At 42.4% G+C, this 20,087-nt stretch overlaps 1 protein-coding gene across 1 annotated transcript in view; it reads left to right on the top strand.

Moving 5' to 3' along the window:
* The first annotated feature begins 8,382 nt into the window (after positions 1–8,382).
* LOC102072722 (amine oxidase [flavin-containing] A) overlaps positions 8,383–20,087 on the top strand; it is a 35,455-nt gene continuing 23,750 nt past the window's right edge. The window contains exons 1-3 of the mRNA XM_074534517.1: positions 8,383–8,555; positions 18,592–18,686; positions 19,931–20,068. Coding sequence (XP_074390618.1) covers positions 8,510–8,555; positions 18,592–18,686; positions 19,931–20,068 — 279 coding nt within the window. The 5' untranslated portion in view covers positions 8,383–8,509. The remainder of the gene's footprint in view (positions 8,556–18,591; positions 18,687–19,930; positions 20,069–20,087) is intronic.

Here is a 20,087-nt window from a genome sequence, read left to right as displayed (position 1 = left end):
ATGTCTGTAAGTGGATTATTTACTCCTGCTGGTGTTTCTACCATGCTTTTTGCTCTCCCAGACCAAATCTTCTTTGTTATTTTGATGTCTACACTAATGATCTCCACTCATCTCCCCATATGCCTATAATGCTTCTGCTTCTAAAATCCTGTCCAAGCTGCAGCCAGGCTTTGTGATCTATAACAAATCCTTGTTCTCCAAAGGTAGTATTATGTTCAGATTGTTGTTATCTCTTACAAAAGCTTTGATCTAACCCCAAATGATACCAGCAATTCATGAGCTATATCTAAGCCACTCTTTTATGGAGCTGGCAATTAAGGGGACATTTAGTTAATACAACTGAAAGTTCATTTTAAAACCTGATGCATAAAAATTCTTTTATAGTGGTGGTGAAGGGCACAGAGAAAACTTGATAGCAGCAATGACACTGCAGAGTAGAAATCTGCTTCAAGTGCTTTAAGCAACATGAGCAAAGTCCAGACCTTCACACAAAGTCCCATTCACAGGCTGGGTCACACATTGTGCAACACCAACCCTTCCCCCCAGAGGACACAGGGATCCAAAACCTGAGAAAGGAGTCTGGGGAAATCAATAGGAGCTGCTAAACTAAGAATGGAACTAAGATAACTTAACATGCCCTCAGAAAGAGCAGAAGTAATTCTGGTACACAGGGACAGCCAGAGACCTGAAATGTGCAGGCAGTGTTAAACCCCTGCCCTGGTGAGGGGCTGGGTCCAGCAGAGGTGACACAGAAATTTCTCCCAATTCCCAGAGCTCAGGCAGCTCTGCCTCTGCCTCTGCTGAGTGGCTGCTCTCTGCTGTCACTTGTTCCCCTTTCTGGGCTTTTTATGTGACTTTTCGACAAAAATCTTGCAGACCTCTGCTGGCAGCTATCTGGGCAGCATTGAAAGCGCCACATGTCCTGCCCAGCAAGGTCTTCCTCCCCCATCAAGATGGGATGAAGGAGTTCCAGAGGTTTGAGGAGTGCCTGGAGCCCTTCTTCTGGATCTCCTTTGCAGGGTCTCCCCTACTGACTTCATATTGGAGCTGAAAGTGTCAGTCAAACAAAAGTTCCTGGAAGATTTATTTAATTTAACCTTGTTGAAAACATCTTTAACTTGAAAAGCTTCTCTAACTTGAAAAAAAAATACAGACATATACATATTTTTTGAATCCTTATTACAGCAGTCAGTGACTATATTTTATCCCATAGTTATTACAATAAACTCCTTTTGAAGGCAAATGAGTCATGAAGATAAATTAGAGAGAATGGGAAAGACTTCATCTGTATTGACACTGGCATTTGAACAAATGCACATAATTAAACACAAAAAAGTAGGGAGCTAAAGAGATTAAAAATGAGTTACCAGCAACATCTTTACCTCTATTTATTTTGTTAGCAGGAGATGTATCTGCAGCTATGTTTCTTTCACATCTTCTGAAAAAAACACCCACTCCCACACAGAGGGATTGTACATTTTCAAAGGCAACAATTGTATTTTGTGATCATTTTGCCTTCAGAAGATGTTTGTCAAGAGGTGGTCTGAAATATATTGTTGCCACTGCAATGGAACTATGAAATCGTACAGACATCTAAAAATCATTGTTTTCTTTCAGAGAGGCTGAGTGTGGGGGAAGGCTGAGTCTGGAGAGAAAATGAACTTGCTGCACTTCACTTGCTACTTCCTGGAGCATTGTGTTTGTGTCTTCTAACACCAAGAACAAAGCTCTCCTCACTCTGAACCAAACAGCTTCTCTGTGTGAGACCTGCCTGGGCACACCTGGCTTCTGGTACCTAAAAACTTGTGCTCTATTTCACCTATTGATGAAACCTGCCTAATGCTCATCAGTAGGAGGCTCAAATTTTGAAGAAAATTGAGACTTTTTTTCATTTAAAAGTATTTGACAATTCTGAGACATACAAACAGGAGTGTCTGATGCTGTTAAAAGATCAGTAATTGTTTTAATCAGACTGCACAACCATGAAGAGAAGTTACTTTAAAAATTTGAGTGGGGTAGTTCTGTCTCCTTCTCAAACTTTCTGAATCTTTGTACCCCACATGCCTAATTCTGTGGTATTACACAATTGAATAAAGAGTTGGAAATATTTTGCAAAATTGAATTATTGATGTTATCTTACCAAAGAAAGAAAATATGTACCTAATTCTTTGGTGGCTAAGAAGTAGCCACCAAAAAAAAAAAAATTTCCTCGTTTCTGTAGAGCCAAAATATCTTTTGGCATCCTGAGGTAGCAAAACTTCATGCAGTGAGTACATAACAGGTTTCTCTGGGGGGACAGAAAGTGTCACTGCCTGTAGTGGAGGGCACTGCTCTTGAGGGAGCAAGTCTCAAGCTTGTGTTTTGTTTTTTTCTGTTCCCAGGTGTAGAGAAGCACTTTGAAATTTGAATTAATGTTTTAGACATATTCTAGTTTATTTACCTAAGGGCACTGAAGTCATAGCAGTTGACCTTATCTTCATGGCTTTAAGAAAACTCCTGACATGCAGCTGCCTGTTTTCTCCAGCACAGAATCACAGGATGGGTCAGGCTGGAAGGGACCACAATGGATCACCTGGTCCAGCCCTCTGCTCAGGCAGGGTCATCCCACAGCACATGGCACAGGACTGTGTCCAGATGGTTCTGGAATATCCCCAGTGAAGGAGACTCCAACCCTTCAGTTGGAACAATCAGTTCCAGTGCTTGGTCACTGCACAGGACAGAAATTCTTCCTCATTGTCCAGGTGAAACTTCTTTCATTTTCTTCATTGCCTCCTGTCCTTGGCACCACCAAGAAGAGCTTGGATCTGTCTTGGCACCCGCTTTTCAACATTTATATCCCAAATTAAAGTTCCCAGGGCCTCACATTTCACATAATGATCCCTTCTACATCCAGAGTTGAGAGCTTTGGGGATGGAGAAGGGATAAGGCAGTCCTGCATCAATCAGGTGCTGAAGAGCAGGAGCTCTGCCACTGCTGGGGCTGACTCAGAGCATCCCACTCCCCTCATGCCCTTCCATGTCCCACTGTCTTGCACTCAGGACAGGCACTGCACCAGGAGGTTTGTGGGATGCTCTGTAAATGAGCCAGAGGGAAACACAGGTCAAGGAGAGGGTGGACAGTGAATTTTTGTTGTCCGTGTTTATGTATCAGAAGATTCCTGGTTGTGATTGTAAGGCAAAATGAACTAACCAAATGCTAATAGCCATGACTAATGATAATTTGTTTCAAGGTGCTTATTCATCGATTAGAATTCAGCACAGTGTCTGAAAAAGAGCTGGTCAGGAATCATGAGATCACTAGCACTGTTGAAAACATGCCAGTGAAAATGAACACTGATGAATAAATATGCCACTGCCATCTTTGTGTACAAACCAATTTTTCACACCAGTGAAGACTGTTCTGCAACATCAGACTGGTGATGGTTTTCAGATGGTTTTGAATACACATCTAAGGAAGAAAATGATCTTGAAAAACTAAGATTATACATCCTAGTCTATAAAAACAAAGATTAATATTCAATAATGCCACCCACAGTTTACCATTTTGATTCTAGCCAATTTTTGCCAACATGTTGAACAATCTGTGAATCCCCAGCTGGGACCATTCCAGTGGGTCTAGATAACTCTGTATTTAGGGGAAGAGAGAGAGGTGAAGGGATTGTAGGAATATTCCCTTAGGGACTCACTGAGGACATGGTATCATGATGTTTTGCTTTCAAGACCTACTGGGCAGTGCCATGGTTTTAATGCTTCTTGAAATGCCTCCAACAAGAGAAGTTCCAAAACACAAAAATGCCCCAAGCAGCCTGTGATGGAACAGGGGCAGCAAGAACAGCCTGGACCCACAAGCAATGGCAGCTCAATAAAAGAAAAAAGGATTCACTCTGAGGGTGGCCAGACCCTGAAACTCACAGAGCTCATGGTTTTTCCATCGTTCACTGCATTCAAACTACACAAGCCCTGGATCTGCTTTGGGCAGATTGGCTTCCTTGCTACCCTTTCCTTGCTCTTAGTGAATACACATCTTCCCTCCTTCCTCTCGCACAAAACCCTTGGTGACAATGAAATGCTGTTGTTTGTTTGGAGTTTGTTTCAGAGGAAAATACTCTGAAAACCTGGAACATTTTATGGACCTTTTTTCCCCCCTACTTATGGTGTGCAGCATTTGTCCAAATGCCATGTGCTGCATGATATTTTATGATCTCTGTTACTGTTAAAGGCCTTGGGCAGGGAGAGGAGAAGGGGAAGGGGAAGAAAACCAGCATCTATAAGCATCATTAGCCATATAAATTACCTGTTGATCCTAAATTTAGCTTAAGATAGCCTAAGATACTGTTCCAAAATAGAAAACTGTTATTAGAAAATACAGAGTCACCTACAGCTGAGTTCTGATGTTGCTCCACACCACTTGCCCTGTTGCCCCACAAAAGGGCTGCCAAAAGAACTACTTTGTCTGATTTCTGGGAAAGTTTGTTTTTCACATTTTTTTCACATTTCAACTTGATGCAACCCACACTGCTAACCCTATAATTACCGGAATTAAAATGTGTGCAAATGCAAATTTCTGTGATGTAGGCTCTGCAAAAGGCTCTGGTGCTCCCTGGAATGCTCATCTTTGTGCGTGCAGAGTAGAGTGCTAATCAACACAGTTGATGAGTTAATGGCAAAAATTTCAGCTGACAGTAACACTGAAGATGACAAGTTCTAGGGTACTTTAGAGGAGCTCTATTGGTATCATTATTATACAAGAATTACATTACTTTAGAGGTGGTTAAGTGGTGGTAATTATGACCTTGGTAATGGCAATGAGTCTTCCAGGGATAATGCATTCTTCACTTACAGCATTTAGGTTCTATTTACCTTTCAAAATACACTCATAAAACAAGTAAATAACTAAAATCCTGTACAATATACATTTAGAGACATTTACAATATACAATTGTATATTTACAATATATAATTACAGATAATATACTTTATTTTTGCAAAAACAATTAATTTTAATGTTAGAGATTTTCCCTATGTTTGTCTTCTAATGTTTGGATGCATTGGCAAAATAAGTAACATTGAAATCAGGAAGAAATGCAAAATATGTGTGTTTTTCACAACAATTATGACTGATTTTGCTCATCATTTGCGGTATTGAGCAGATACAAAGTAACTTGATGGTATGATATGAGAAGTTTGACTTCCTCACTTCAGCAGTTGGAAAAACTGAAATCAAAACAGTGGTAGTACAATAAAGGACTTGGAAATACCACTTACTTATGGATACTTTTCTTCATGTTCTTTGATCAATAAATTGATCCATTTTTGCCCATTCTTGGGGCTACCCAACAATTTTTGTCATTGCTGACACAGATATGATCTCAAGTGAAAGCTTTGTTCTTGATATTCCACTGTATTTCTCAGCAGCTTTCAGTGGTTTTTTCCTGGCAAATTTGAAATTCTAAGTCTGAGACTTTTTACACCTTCACATTTATGATCATGCACATTCTGCAGGCTCAGCAAATTATTGTTACAGATCAATCACTGAGGCAGACATAAATCAACTAAAGAGATTGCTAGGAAATGGTTTCAGCAACAGAAGCTTCCTATATTCATTCTTCAGTGCTGTTCCCTTGTTTTTTATACTGCATAACAAAGAAGGCCCATTGGTGAGCATTTCCTTCTTAATCAACTCTCCATTCTGAGTGACAGCTGATTTATTTCCAAATAAAATTTTATCTGTTTGGAATTTCCTTTAGTGTAAGGTTTGGCATCTCTTTATTTTCTGTGAATTTCTGACATATTTCAAATCTGTTTTTAAAAACATGGTCATTGCATTTAGAAGAGCAGATCACTCTCAATATGACACATCACCTTCTTCCCTCCCTACTTCTTGCTTTTTCAGCAAGTCTATTGGGTTTATCCTGTTGTTCTCAAGCAAGGCTTCAGGGTTTATTTTTTTTCCAAATCCTAGATGCCTGCAGGTCTGAGCTGAGAGAGAATTATTCTGAGTGCTCTTATTGATGCCAAGGACTAAGCAGTCACATGGCTCTGACAGGCATTGCTGCCTCTGGAATATGTCAGATCCTGAGGTAACCCTTGGTAACCCCTCAGGAATTTTTTCACTCTTTACTGCAGAGGTTGAGCCAACAATTTGTATAATTCACACTTGGATATTATCTCTCATCATTAGAGCTGGTCTGGGTAGAACCATTCAGTCTCCACTGCCCTTTATCAAGACTCTTACGGCTCCTTTTAGCACTGGAGATTTGTTGGCAAGCTTATCTCTCAGCAAGTTATCTAGATGCACACAAGTTTCCTGCTGTTATCACAAAGGATGTTTCTGTTGCTTTCCTCCAAACTTGGTTCCTGAATTATGAGGGAGGTGCCCCTGAGTGAAGCTGTTTATTTGTCAGATTCCCTGTGACCTGCCCACAGAAGCCAGCAGAGCTGTGGGAGTGGGTGTCCTTATCTCCCTCAAGAAACAGAGGCTTTTTTTCTCTGTTCTCTGAGCACAAAACGGGTGTTGGTACATTAGGTTTCTCCTTCAGAATCCATTCCACTCTCACAGCCTGGGTCCCTTCCTGCTGTGCTCCCTTTACCCTGGCATGGAGCAGCAGCAATCACAGTGATAATGAGCTCTGTGTTAGCAGATGATCTCCCAGAGCAGCAGGGATCTGCTGTTCTGCCTTGCTACAGTGTCTGCAGATATTGCAACACACTTACTGAGCTCTGCACTTACACTTTGTAAATACCTGTTCTTATTGGTGAGGAAGATCCATTATTCTGTCTCCTGCGCCGTTGCTTAGTGATTTATTGATGTTTCTGCATTCAGTCACTGCTGTTACAGAACCACAGAGTGGTTTGGGTTGGAAGGGTCCTTTAAAGCTCTGCCAGTCCACTCACCCTGCACGGAGCAGGGACATTTTCAACTGGATCATGTTGCTGGGAGCAACCTGACCTTCAGTGTTCCCAGGGATGTGTCATCCATTGCATCTCTGAGCAACCTCTTACAGTGTTTCACCATCCACACTGTAAAAAAATTCTTCCTTATAGCAAACCTAAATCACCTCTCTTTTAGTCTAAGCCTGTTATTCCATGTCCTATCATAACAGGCTCTGCTATAAAGTCTGTCCTCATCTTTCTCAGAGTCCCCTTTTAATAACTGAAAGCCCTCAATAAGGTCTCTCCAGAGGCTTGTCTTGTCCAGCCTGAACCATCACAGCTCCTTCAGATGTTCTTCATAGAAGAGGTGCTCCAAACATCTTTGTAGCATTCCTCTGGTTCACACCAACAGGTCTACATCTCACTCATTTGGACATCTAACAAAACCCAAAAGTCCTGTATTTTCCCAATAGAAGAGAAAACTGATTCATTTCAAAGAACACCAGCCAAAAAGTATTACAGTATTATTGCATTCACTGGTCATACCCAGGCTTGGAATTGCAGAACTGGGCAACTCTCAGAACTTACACCAATATTTAACATGAAACAGTGTTAGGATTTCTGATAATTGTGTGGTCTGAATAGGTCTCCTGTGCTTATTTGGAAGGGTTCTTTATTTTTTCCACTCCACAGAGATGACATTTACACTTTGGCAATAAAACCTGCACAAGCTGTAGAACGCATGGCAAGGAATGTCACAACCATCATTCCAGGGCAGTAATAGTAGCTAATTTTGACAACCAATTATTATTTCAGGCATTGTCTTTGGGAAGATACATCCGTGGAAAGGTTAACCCCTTGTTCCCTGGCTCATGGATTAAGTATAACTTAATTCTACCAAGAGGAGACGCTTGCAGGCTGCCATATCCTCTGGCTCCATGGATCTCCTCCTCCCCTGCAGTCACTGCGGGTCACTAGCGCGGGGTTAAGGGAGCGCTGGCTGGTTCTTAGGCGGCATCCTAAATCCCACACCGGGAGATTCTGCATCCCGCACCTGGCACTCAGCATCCTGCACCTCATCCCGCACCAGGCACTCTGCATCCCGCACCGGGCACGCTGCCGCCTGCCTGCCTCTATTCCCCTGGCGTGGTGCGGCACGGTGCCGGCACGATGCCCGCCCCGGCATGCGGCATTCCCGGTATTCTCGGTATTCCCAGTGTCCTCAGGGTCCCCGGTGTCCCCGGTATTCCCTGTGTCCCCGGTATTCCCAGTGTCCCCGGTGTTCCTGGTGTCCCCAGTGTCTTCGGTTTCCCCGGTGCCCCCGGTATTCCCGGTGTTCCCGGTGTTCCCGGTGTTCCCAGTATCCCCGGTGTTCCAGGTATTCTCGGTTTCCCCGGTGCTCTCGGAGCCCCCGGTGTTCCCGGTGCTCCCGAGCATCCCCCGCCCCGTCGGGCCGCACACCGAACTCCGGGGGGGCGTGGCCAGGTGATGCCCCTCCCCCGGACGCGCCCATTGGTGGAAGGGCGGTGTGGCCACGCCCGTGGGCGGGGCCGGGGCGGGCGGGACGGCGCTGCCGGAGCTCGGGGCTGGGACGGAGCCGGCACAGCGGGGACAGCGGGGACAGCGGGGACAGCGCCATGGCCCAGAGATACGACGTGGTCGTGATCGGGGCTGGTATCTCAGGTGGGTCGGGGGGAACGGCGCGGTCCCCGCCCGCCTGCCCCGGGCATCCCGCCGGGAGCGGCCCCGGAGCGGCGTCGGGCGGTGTGCGGGGGCGATGGAAGTGCAGGGCCGGGACCCAGGGGATTCAGGGGCGCTCGGGAAGGGACAGGGACAATGATGCGTGTCGTGATCGCACAGAGAGCTGCTCCTTGCCTTGGTTCGCTCTTGGTGCGGGTCGGGAGGGAGGCTGGGGGAAAAGTGGCTTGGCAGTGCCCGCGGGTGGGGGCCAGGCAGGGATACGGGGATGCGGGCTGGGTCTGGTGCCGCCAGGCTGGGACTGATCCCGACAAAGGTGGTGTTTTGGCGTGGTTTATTCAGGTTGCCCGTGCAGCGGTGGCAGATGTTTTGTTTGGGAAACTGCTGCAGAATAAACATCTGGGAGTATCTCTGGATTAGGTTCTGCTGCTGTGAGAAGAGCTGTTCTAGAGGCAGCCCGATTCCCCAAGTGCCGTGGAGGCCTCGCACTTCACCAGGCAACACTTCCCAAAATACTCTTCAGATCTACTTTCACACCAGCAGCTGCATCATCATCCTTATGCTTAAAAAAACCCCGTTAATTAATTATTTTTATGTTACCTACAATGAGAATGTTGCTGTGTTGGAGAAAATTAGTGTTTAAGTTGTCTCTCAGGTCAATTTTGTATTGGCAGCTTTGGCCAGATCTCAGTTTTCAGGCAGTCCTTCCTTCATTAACGATTCAGAAAAAGTGAGTTTTGTGACTGTGTAACTTCAGTGATATTACAGCCATTATTGATGTGGGTAAAGTTAGGTTTTATTGGTGTTGAGAAGGAGTCAGAGGCTTTCCTTTGGTGTAATCTGCAGTGAATTCATGCATAAAGTAGCAAATTGTTTATGCAATTTTGTTATTTCCTCTACTAAAATAACAGTAACTGTTTAAATAATTATTTGTGAATATGTAAATAAGCAAATAATCTCTAGCATCACTAAACAGACAGGAAGAGTGTGGATCTAGATTTTCTTGCTTTTCAGTTTTACCAGATGTCTGGTAATTTTCCTGCTAGAATGAGACATTTGGTCTTCATCCTTAGGGTTCCTCTAATTCACAGAGTGTCCTTAGGGAATTACCGCCCATTCTGTGTACAGCTGATGGTGACATCCTCTTAATGTGGTTTTTAGAGCCCTGACAAGCTCTTGTTCCCTTCAGGGTGCCTCGTTCCTCCAGGTCCCCAACCTGTTGCAGTGTTTCAGAAAATGCTTCCAGCATTTCTATGTCGTGTCTTGCCTCACTGGTACAAAAACACTGAGTTACTTTGTGACACCGGTGCCTTGGACCAAAGCCTGGTGTGGGGATTGAAATGGAGCCCAGCAGAAAATTTGACGGTGCTCACAGTCCTGAAAAATTCTCGGTGGCATAAGCAAGGCAAATAAATATGTCACAGCACTCCTGGGGTACAGGAACATTTTTCATGCCAATGGAAACCCCATGCCAGTGGCATAGACATTGGTGTCTGCCTGTTAGGAATTAGAACAGGCATCATTTTAAGAAAACAGCCATTGAGAAATAGACAATAAATGCCTTATTTAATAGTTAATCCTTTTTACTGTACACTGCCTTTCATAGCTGGGGGATTAAACTCTGATCAGCCTCTGGTCTGATTTGCTTTTCTCACAGCTTCTCTGTTACTACCATTCCTGCACCAATATGCCTACACCTCAGTTCTGCAAGAGGTTAGACAGTGCTGCTTTCTGGTCTTAAAAACAAAAATAAGAAAAAGTAATCTGCATCTAGAGTTCTGCTTCTGGTGAAATACATAGTAAATCATGCTCCAGTATGGACAGGATTTCCCTTCAATCTGATTCCAGTGTTGACTTGCTGAAATTGAATTTGCATTTGACTCATCTGGTGAGATTTCTGTCTCCTCTCCTTCTGTTGTATTTTAAATACTACCTGGTGCATGCAGGAAGGGGTAGGAAACTCTGGGATAAACTAGTTCTTTACTACAAATGCATGAAATCTGTATGAGGTATAAGCAAAATGCTGGTTCTGTTAGGTGTGAACTTCCCAGCAGTGATGCTGTGGCTTTTAAATTATTTGTCCAGTATTTGTGAAATGAAGCTCAAACCCTGACAGGCAGCTGTGGAGTTGTGGATTCCTGAAAGCAAAGCATGGTCCTGTGAGTGAATTCTGAACAGTGAATTTCTGAACATGTTCTGCTCATCCCTGCTCCTGGCCTCTGTATGCACACCACAGTGTGGCCATTCCAGGGACACAGAATCCCCTCTGCCTGCAGGGAGCTGCAGGCTGGGGATGGAGGCAGCTTCTGCAAAGAGTGATTTGGGGAGAAAAACTGAATTTCTTCTATTTGGAAGAAATCTCTGCTTGGGTGGCTTGTACCCCTGGGATTTTCCTGCTGTACCCCATGGAATCTCACTCAAAGTGTCCAGGCTGCATCAGCAAGTGCCTTTGCACCCTGCAGAGAGGGAGCTGCAGAGAATGGGATAGATTCCTCTTTCCACTTGGGCTTGCACATTAAAAATGTGGATAGTGGCCAGTAAAAGCCTCAGGCACATATTTGTGTCACTCTTAATAGATAATGTCCCCTGTAATACAGTTAATATTGATTACAGCATTTTATACCCAAGCATATTAAATAAACTGGTGCCTGAAGTTAAAGACTTTCCCTATACCCACAGGGAGTTTTTATTTATATGGCTCAAATATTGCTCCCATTTTCTATTTATAGGATTTTCTGCTGAACTGAAGAGTGCTGTTCTGGATTGATTTTGACATGATTGATTTTACTTGATTGTGTGTTTGTTGAAACCCAGCAAGCTGATGGCACAAAATGTTGTGAGGAGGGCCTGGGTGCTCAGTCACTCCTCAGGCACTGCTCATTAACAACGGGACAGCATTTAGTGCTCAGAGAATTTTGACAGAAACCTCAGATATTCAGCTTGTCAGATCTGAGGATGACTTCTGTGACCTGTAATTTCTCAAAACTTTCTAACTGACCTTATTGGATCATATTTTCATATGGACAACAAAATGTGCCATGTTGACTCCAAGGTTACCTCCCTGCCATATTTCAAGTTGCTGCTGCAACTTCCAAAAAATAGGCATTAAAAAAAGGCCGAATTTTTCAAAATCAAAGAATATGTTTTCCTTAGACACTTAGAAATAGACAGTCAGTTTTGACCAAGATTTTCCAGCAAAAAAGAATCACAAAAAACCACACCCTGAAAAACACACCCTGAAAATTCAAGCTTAAATAGTTCCAAACTTGGAAAAAAAGAAAAAAAAAAAAGTTAGCAAAATATGTTAACTTCTTTTCATGGGAATATATCCATGTGCCAGCCTCACCTCATGTGGAAGCCAAGTTTATCAGAAGATTGCATGGAGAATTAATAATGTTTGTCTACATAATGCAAACCAGAGAGGCAGCAGATATGGAGAAGTATGTCCTGGAGCAGAGAAGTCCAAAAAATTTTGTATGCAAATGTGGTTTGGAAGAAATTTCAGCACATTGTGTTACAAATATAAAACACAAGAGAAAACCAGTCATAATTGAATCTTCCACTTAAGACTGCAATTCACTGACATGGATAGGTTTTGTTTCCACAGAGAAAGATGTTTGTTTTTATCTAGAAAAGAGGAGATTGTGTGGTTCTACAAAATCAAAGCTGAGATTTCCCAGCCATGTGCAGGAAGCAGCACTGTTTTCTGCTGCACTTATGGAGGATTCCAAGGGCCAGAAATCATAGGAAAAGCTGGGATGTAAATATAGCAATGATTAGCCTTTATATAGAAATAAAACATATGATATATTATTAAGACATTTTTGTTTTCCTCTGTGTTGGCATCTCCAGCTCCACAGTGTGTGACTGACAGCCTCACCCCTCGAGCTACCTACGCCTTGGCTTTGGTCTCTGAGTGAGAGACTGAATAATGAGCAAATGCAGATTTTCCTCCTTGCCATCCTGGCAGCACAACTCCTGTTGTACACTGCCCTGTTTGTTTTGACAGCATTCCAAGCTGCTGGTGGGTGGTGGTGTCAGATAAACTGTCAAACACACACAGTTGTTGGTGGGAGATAGAATCAGTCTGACCTGTGTAAATCTGGAGTAGTTTTCAATAATTATTTCCCCCTGCTGTTACTTCTGTATTTACCTGGGATTTGACCTATAGGAATGCAATATTTGATTCATAAAATATATTCTCTGATTATCACTTTGCATTTGCCCTGTGCTGGGTTCCAGCTACCTGGTTCCTTCCTTCCATCTTTCTGGAGCCAAGCAGAAAGCTGATAATGTTGTTATTTCATAGCAGAGATTCCTAAAGACCATTTTTGGGGATGCAGAAATAAATACCAATGTTTCTCACAGCTCTGAGTTCCCAATATACTCCTAGCAAGCTGACTGTCATTATGACAAAACTTTACAGCAGGAACAAAACTTCCAGAATCCCATACAAAGTGTAATGGATGCTTTATACAGTAATTGCAAATAAGCAGAAGTACCAATTTCCATTTGTCTCCTTCCTTATAATGTGTTCTGCTGTTTTGCTGCTGAAATCTTATGAGTGTTATTTGTCACAACAGGCAAAAGAAATAGCAAAGTAGTTAGACAGATCCCTAAAAATACCCTAACATAACAAAACCAGGCATGGTTCAAGCATTAAGTCTTTTCTGAGAATACCAACACTGATGTTATTGGTATTAGTGGTGATGACATTGATCATAAATTAGCAGCAACATTTTTTGACATTCTTTTTTAGTTGAAAGTCACCATTTAGGTAACAGTATTTATTCTGCATAACACTGACTAAAAAAATTGTCAATAGCTGCAACATGTGTGTAATTACCTTGGTTGTTTCTGTTACTAGGTGGGATCAAACTTTCATTATTTTAATGTCTAATTGGAGGAAAGATGCCTCATTTCCAACCCTGTGGCTTATGTTCATTAACTTTTTCTGCCTTTGTTTTGAGGGAGGGCATTACTTTGGGGAAAGAAAGTTTACTGCAAGAAGCTGTGGATGTGAAAAAATCACAGTGGGTGTGTGTGGAGTGATTTCATCTTTGGAATAGAATTCCCTCTTCCTGCCCACTGCATTTCTGCTAACATTGTCCATGAGAAAGTGTCTTTGTGTCCTTTAAAACAAGGCTTGCATCTGTAGGAAGCATTTAGACAGTGATGCCATTGAGACCAGCAATGGCATTTGAACTGGTCTCATTTGAACAATGTACTCTGTAGTAGAAAATATTTATTCTCTTTTGGTTAAGATCTTTGCTGAATCAAGTGGATTTTTTTTTTCCTAGAAGGGAAAGAATACTGATGAAAAAGAGATTAAATAGATTTACCTGAAAAGAACAAAATACTCAATCTCTCTTCAGTGCCAAGGATTCTACAAGAAGGGACATGAAAGAAAGTATGGCAAGATAAAACATGGTTTCTGACAAGCAGAAAATTAGTGATGTTATGGTATTAGGAACACTAAATTAGAAATAAATGTAGACTTGTGATCCAAACTGTGTATTCTTGCTCTTTTGTGTGGATTTAAGATGCTACTACTGAATTAATAGCATTGTTGGCTTGGGGTCTTTTTATATTTTCAGTAGAAATTTAAAAATCTTTAAATCCTTAGTCAGTGAAAGGAAACAATTTTTTCATTCTCAGCTTTCTGTGTGTTGTTGCCCATTAGTGGCTTCTCTGGTCAATCTGATGTAACTGGGCACATTTTAATTGTATTTTAAAACTTAAATAAATGATATGATGTACACAAAATTTCCAATCAAAGGGTAATCAAGGTTGCAGGAGGAGAATAAAGAGGTGAGGAAGGGAGATTTTACCCTATGGTGATTGCAGAAATGTTTTGAATCTCTCATTGACAGGTTCATTTTTACTTGCCAAAGGGATTTCTAGCTGGAAAAATGAGTGCTGATTTTAAGGTGATCATTGCCAGGTTTAATTACTCAATTGTGTTTACAAAAAGTTTGGGTTTCCATCAATGAAACAGTAAAAATAATCACAGCATTAGGATGCAAGTACATTGGAAATTTAATAAATATATGTTTTCAATTGTCTTATTTTACTGATGTGTATTAGAAAAATGAGCAAAAAAAGTCATAAAATTATTTCCCCACTCAAGATCAGAAAAATGCAGGGATTTTACAGGAAGATTTTCCCCCTTTTTCTCAATTAAATCTTGCCCGAACACTACAGTAATGAGTTAATAATCTTTCTCACAATGTGGCTTTGCTATGTTGTGTACAGTAGGGTGGATTAATAAGGATTTTATGAAGGAATGTTCTGTATTTACAGAGCCTGGATTTTGAAAACTATAGCTCTATACTGTTAGTATACAAACACTAGGATATTCCCAATAAAGTAACTTTTAAAAACTCTCACTGTTTGTGCTGTGGAAATCATCTCTGCTCATATGTTCTGTATCAACCCCAGTATTGAGGCAACTTGTAATTATTCTCATAAATCTACACCTATAAACACTTCCCTACAAAACAGGGAACCACTTTCCATATTACAGAACTCCTCTGGAATCAAGTTCAAGTCTCTTCAGTCCCAGTGTTGTTCACTACCTATGGAGTTGAACTTTTCTTTCCTGTGAGGTAGAGATGGGCTTTGTTGTATTACAAAATTCAGTATTGTTCTGTGTCCTTATGTTTCAGTCATGGGGTGTGTCTTGTGGTCTGCAGGTTGGCATCAATTCATCTTAGTTTCTTTTCTTTTCTTTTTTTTTTATTTTTTAGCTGTATATCCAGTGTTTTGATCCACTTCAAAGGGCTTTACTCATGGTAGCATTATGGCAATTTTCTGGCATGAAAGCAGCCACAGTATGATCTGTAGCAGCAGCAATTCTGAGTCCTTAATAGCACTGCAGAATCAATAGCAACAGAGCTTTCCTGCCTGGCATCCTCAGAGGAGGGGAGCTGCTTGTGAGATTTCCATAGAAACCCTTGTGGAGGATGTCTGGCCTTGTTTGTTCTCATTTTGCAATAAGTGAATTTCCAGAGCAGAATGAGCTGTGGTTTTGGCAGGCTCCTCCTGCCTTGCTGAGGCAAGTGCTGTATTTCTAATTCATGGAATTAGGGGATATCTGGAAGGAGTTTGTCCAGTGATTTGGGATGGTTTCCAGCTTTATCTCAGGGCTGCACTCAGGGCAGGTGGAGGTGACACAGCCACAGGCTGGGCTGTGACAGGGGTGTCTGCTCAGAGTCACAGCTGCAGACACTGGAGAGTTGTCACTGCCTGGTCTGAGCACTGAGCCCAGGCCTCCATTTGGCCTGGAATAATGTGCCTGTGAGGAGTGGTTTGGATTGGAAGGGACCTTAAAGCCCATCTCATTCCACCCCCTGCCATGGGCAGGGGCATCTCCCACTAGACCAGAACTCCCAAAGCCCCATCCAGCCTGGCCTGGAGCACTTCCAGGGATGGAGGCATCCACAGCTTCTTCCCTGCTCCTTGAAGTTCATGATCATCCTCTCTGGGATGGAGATGATGTAGAGGAAGTGGGAGGATGGCTCCATGCAACCTGAGGGGGAGCTGAGCAGGCAGGGATGCGGCAAGGAGCAGGAAGGGAGAAGGTCTCATTCCTTCTTCTCTCATTCTTACCCCATCAATCAATCAATCAATCAATCACTCTCTGGTGTCCAGTCCTGTCCAGGATACTGGAACAGCAACAAAAATCTTGAAAACTCAAGTTACGGAGAAGATGAAGGGTAAATATGCAGTTAATTTAGAGGTTAATAAAAACCACAGAGGCTTCATGACCTCTGGGATACTTCAGATGAACCTGTGGAAGCCCCTGAACCTGGTGCTCTTCACTGTCACCAGGATGGAGCTAAGGAGGTGGATCCAACAGACAGAGATAGAGACAGACATGGAGATGCTGTGTGTGGGTGTTGTTCCTGCCCTTCTGTTTTGAGAGAAAATAGTTTCCATGCTTTGAGCAAGTAAATGTGTAGTAGCAATCTTAAATAAACATATTTTGTATTGTTTATACTTGTGAGTCATGCCCTCTCCCAGTTCCCAGTAAGGCATTTCTGTCTCAATTTATTTCTTGCTGTTTCCCAGTTTATGAAACTTCAAAGCCTTTTTCTTTTTTTGGGACCGGTTTTTCAGATGACCATTGGGTTAGCAGTAATGAAACTTCACCACCTGTAAGTCTGGAGAACAAGTGCAGTTTATCAGGCAAACAAGCTAGAGAATCTCAGTCACATACAGCATGTTCTTCATTCCTTAGCAGCCCTTCTTTATTTGGATACATCCCATAATTAAGCTGTAATCCAGCAGTGAGCTTAACTTCCAACTCAGTCCAGTGTGATCATTATTCTTCCTAAACAACTGTGGCAGGAATAGAGCTGTGGTATTCAGCATGAAATTATGGTCTTAGGCACCAAAGATTGCATTTAATTTTTTTTTCATACCTAGGCCAGATTTCTTTTGGCTTCATGATCAATTTTTTCAAGGCATGTATATCTAAAGTAAACTTTCTTACAAAAGAATTGCCCTCTCATGTCTGAGTGTCCAGTGGTATTTATACAGAATATTCAGCCTTTTATTTTATACATGTAGGATATCCACTATGGTACAACAAAACCTGCTGTATCTCTTGAAATCTCATTTTTCTGCATATAAAAAATGATGTATTTGTAAGAAAATATTGTAGTTTGAGTTTTCAACATCATAGATTTGTGTCTTCTACGTTTATGGTGGGAAGGAAGAGAAGCCATCACTGAATGGATTAGCGAATTAGCTAGAAAAAAATTATTTCTAGAGTTTCATGGAGGAAAAAAATTACCACTGAAATAAATTAGATCAATTTGTAATATATCCACTCCACTGAAAATGACTTCCAATTAAAAAAAAATAGAATATTAAATAGATGGAAGAATTAAGTAGACTTCGGCTCCAGCAGCAATCTGAAGAATATGGTGCAAGGGTGTAAAGTTACTTTTAGATGAGAATGAAAATTATATATATAAAAATATAGTTTCTGCCTATGTAAGACATTTCAACTTCCTCAGTTCTGGTTTCCAGTGAATGGTGTCCCACTTTCCCATTAAATATTCTATGTATAGCAGTTTATGGTCAATTCTGCATTGCCCTTAGAATAAAGGAGTACATTTAATTCTTCCCAGAATGTTTCCTCTCCCCTGGTCTTTCCAGACATGCCATCTTTGTAAGGCTCACAAAAAGTTGATTTTAATCACATTTCAAGGTAGTGTAATAAACATGAGGGTAATATTGTTACTCCTGCCTGCAGGATATCTTGGAGTGCTGATCAATAGGGCTGCCTTTCATGTACCTAAGGAGGGGAAGCAACTCCCAAGAAACAATGCTTCAGTGCCAAATTGGCCTGCAGGGCAGAGGTATAATCTGATTTCACCAACTCATGATTGCTTTTTACAATTTCAGCTCCCATCTGTCAGGAGCAGAGAGGTCTCCTGTCCTATTGAATTTTCAGTTGTCTCTAGTGGCTCCATCACAAAGTCCCATAATTAGATGATTTTTGCTGAGACCATAATTCCACTTATAAAGTATCTGCATGCAGCCTGTTTGATTGTCATGGTCAAACTCCATTGCTGAAAATGAATCCTGACAGTGAAGCAGACTTTCCTCTGCATGTGAATGAGGCCAAGGGACAGCAGAGGAGCAGAGCTGATGTGGGAGAGGAGCATTTTTGATGTCACTGCAGCACTGCAAGGCCCCCAAGCTGGGTGCTGCCTTTCCATAGGCTGCACAAATGGAGAGTAGGATGTGTGTCTGCCCCTTAATAATTGAAATTTTACTGGTTTTAAGAGGCCAGGAAACTTCAGTCTGTGAGTGGTTATAACATGCAGCTAAGCAGCACCCACATGATTTCTGTGGTGAGATACCATGCAAGGCTCCTAGCTTCTCTCAGGGATTTTTGAGAACAATCTATTGAAATCTCTGACCTTGAAGCTTTAGTTCAGTTTTTGACCATGAATGAGGGTGATTGCTGCCACTGGTTTTAATGCACTTTCTCTTTTTTTGCCAGGTTTGTCAGCTGCCAAATTGCTGTCAGAGGCTGGGGTCAGCGTGGTGGTCCTTGAGGCCCGGGACAGAGTGGGAGGAAGGACATTCACCATCAGGGTAAGTGCTCCATGAGGTGTGAGCTCTCTTTTGTGCTGGTCTACAGTGGGACAGATGCCACTCCTGCTATTTTGATCCAGGGAACTGCAGCTTCAGCTCAATCCCTCAGAAGGTGACAGAGCAACTAATCCAAAAGCCATCAGTCAGCATGTGTTCACCAAGAGGAATCCCTGCTTGGCCAACCTGACAGCCTTCTAAGGTTCAGTGACTGGCTTAGTAGATGAGGGAAAAATTAATATTGTCTACCTAGTTTTCAATAATGTGTTGAAAACCATCATCTGGGACCAGGAATGTCAGAGAATTTCCCCATTGCATACTGTAACAGGCATGATAACTTAGAGCTCTATAAGAAGCAGCCTGAGCAGAACCAGACATCATTATGGCTCAGACATATGTTTTAAAATGCCTTAAAATTATCTGAAATAACACTCCTGCTTCTAAAAATGAAATGCATCTTGATTTCTATTAGAAAAATATGAAAGAAATGAAAAGTCACTTGTGGCACAGGATAATGTAATACAGACATTACCTCTGCTTCCCGCCCTGGAACTGAGGGAGGTGTAAATTATGTCAGGTGCCATTGCTGGGGAACCAGAGATAAACAGTGGTGTTCCAGCAGAAATCATTGTGTGTGAAACATGGAGCATAAACACCATCCTTCTGTGACACTGAGAGTGCCAGGCTGAAAATACTCACTATAAACAGTGTTCGAGAGTTACTGTCTTGGGAGAGCAGCCTGCTGTGATAGTGTGCATCCTTGAAACCTGCTGCTTTCTTCCCATTTCCCAACTGGATGTTGAGGGGTGCATGGAGCACCTTTCATGGCAGGCATGGCTGGGGGTCCCTGCCCAGACAGGCTGGAGCCAAGGGGGGCAGAGCTGGAAAGGAGATTTAACCTGGAAAGCTGCAGTGCAGTGCTCAGCACCTGCAGCACCAAGTCTAAGCAGGTATCTAGGGAGAGAAAACAAGCCTTGATGCTGGAGGTGGTTTCAGCTGCAGAAATGTTTTGCAATTACAAGAAAAGTAATGTGAATTTCTTGAGCATCTCCAGGGGTGGTGACTCCAGCCCCTCCCTGTGCAGCCCATTTTCAGGCTCAACAACCTTTCCCATGAGCAAATCCCTCCTGAATATCATACCCATACATTCCATACGCATTCAGTATGGAAAAATTCTTTCTGCTTCTAAATGTTTGTATTGAGGAGCTTCCTGCACAGCTTCTGATTCTTGTATTCTTTGTTCCTAGAATGATAAAGTGAATTATGTAGATGTTGGTGGATCTTATGTGGGACCTACCCAAAACCGGATTCTGCGACTGGCAAAAGAGCTGGGGGTGGAGAACTATAAAGTGTATGTTGAGGGCCACATGTTCCAGTACAAAGGGGTAAGTGTTGCATATTGCA

The sequence above is a fragment of the Zonotrichia albicollis genome, chromosome 2 (genome assembly GCF_047830755.1).
Source record: "Zonotrichia albicollis isolate bZonAlb1 chromosome 2, bZonAlb1.hap1, whole genome shotgun sequence".
Classification (NCBI taxonomy): domain Eukaryota; kingdom Metazoa; phylum Chordata; class Aves; order Passeriformes; family Passerellidae; genus Zonotrichia; species Zonotrichia albicollis.
Note: the sequence above shows the minus strand (reverse complement) of the source record. Positions and strands in the feature narration are given on the sequence as shown.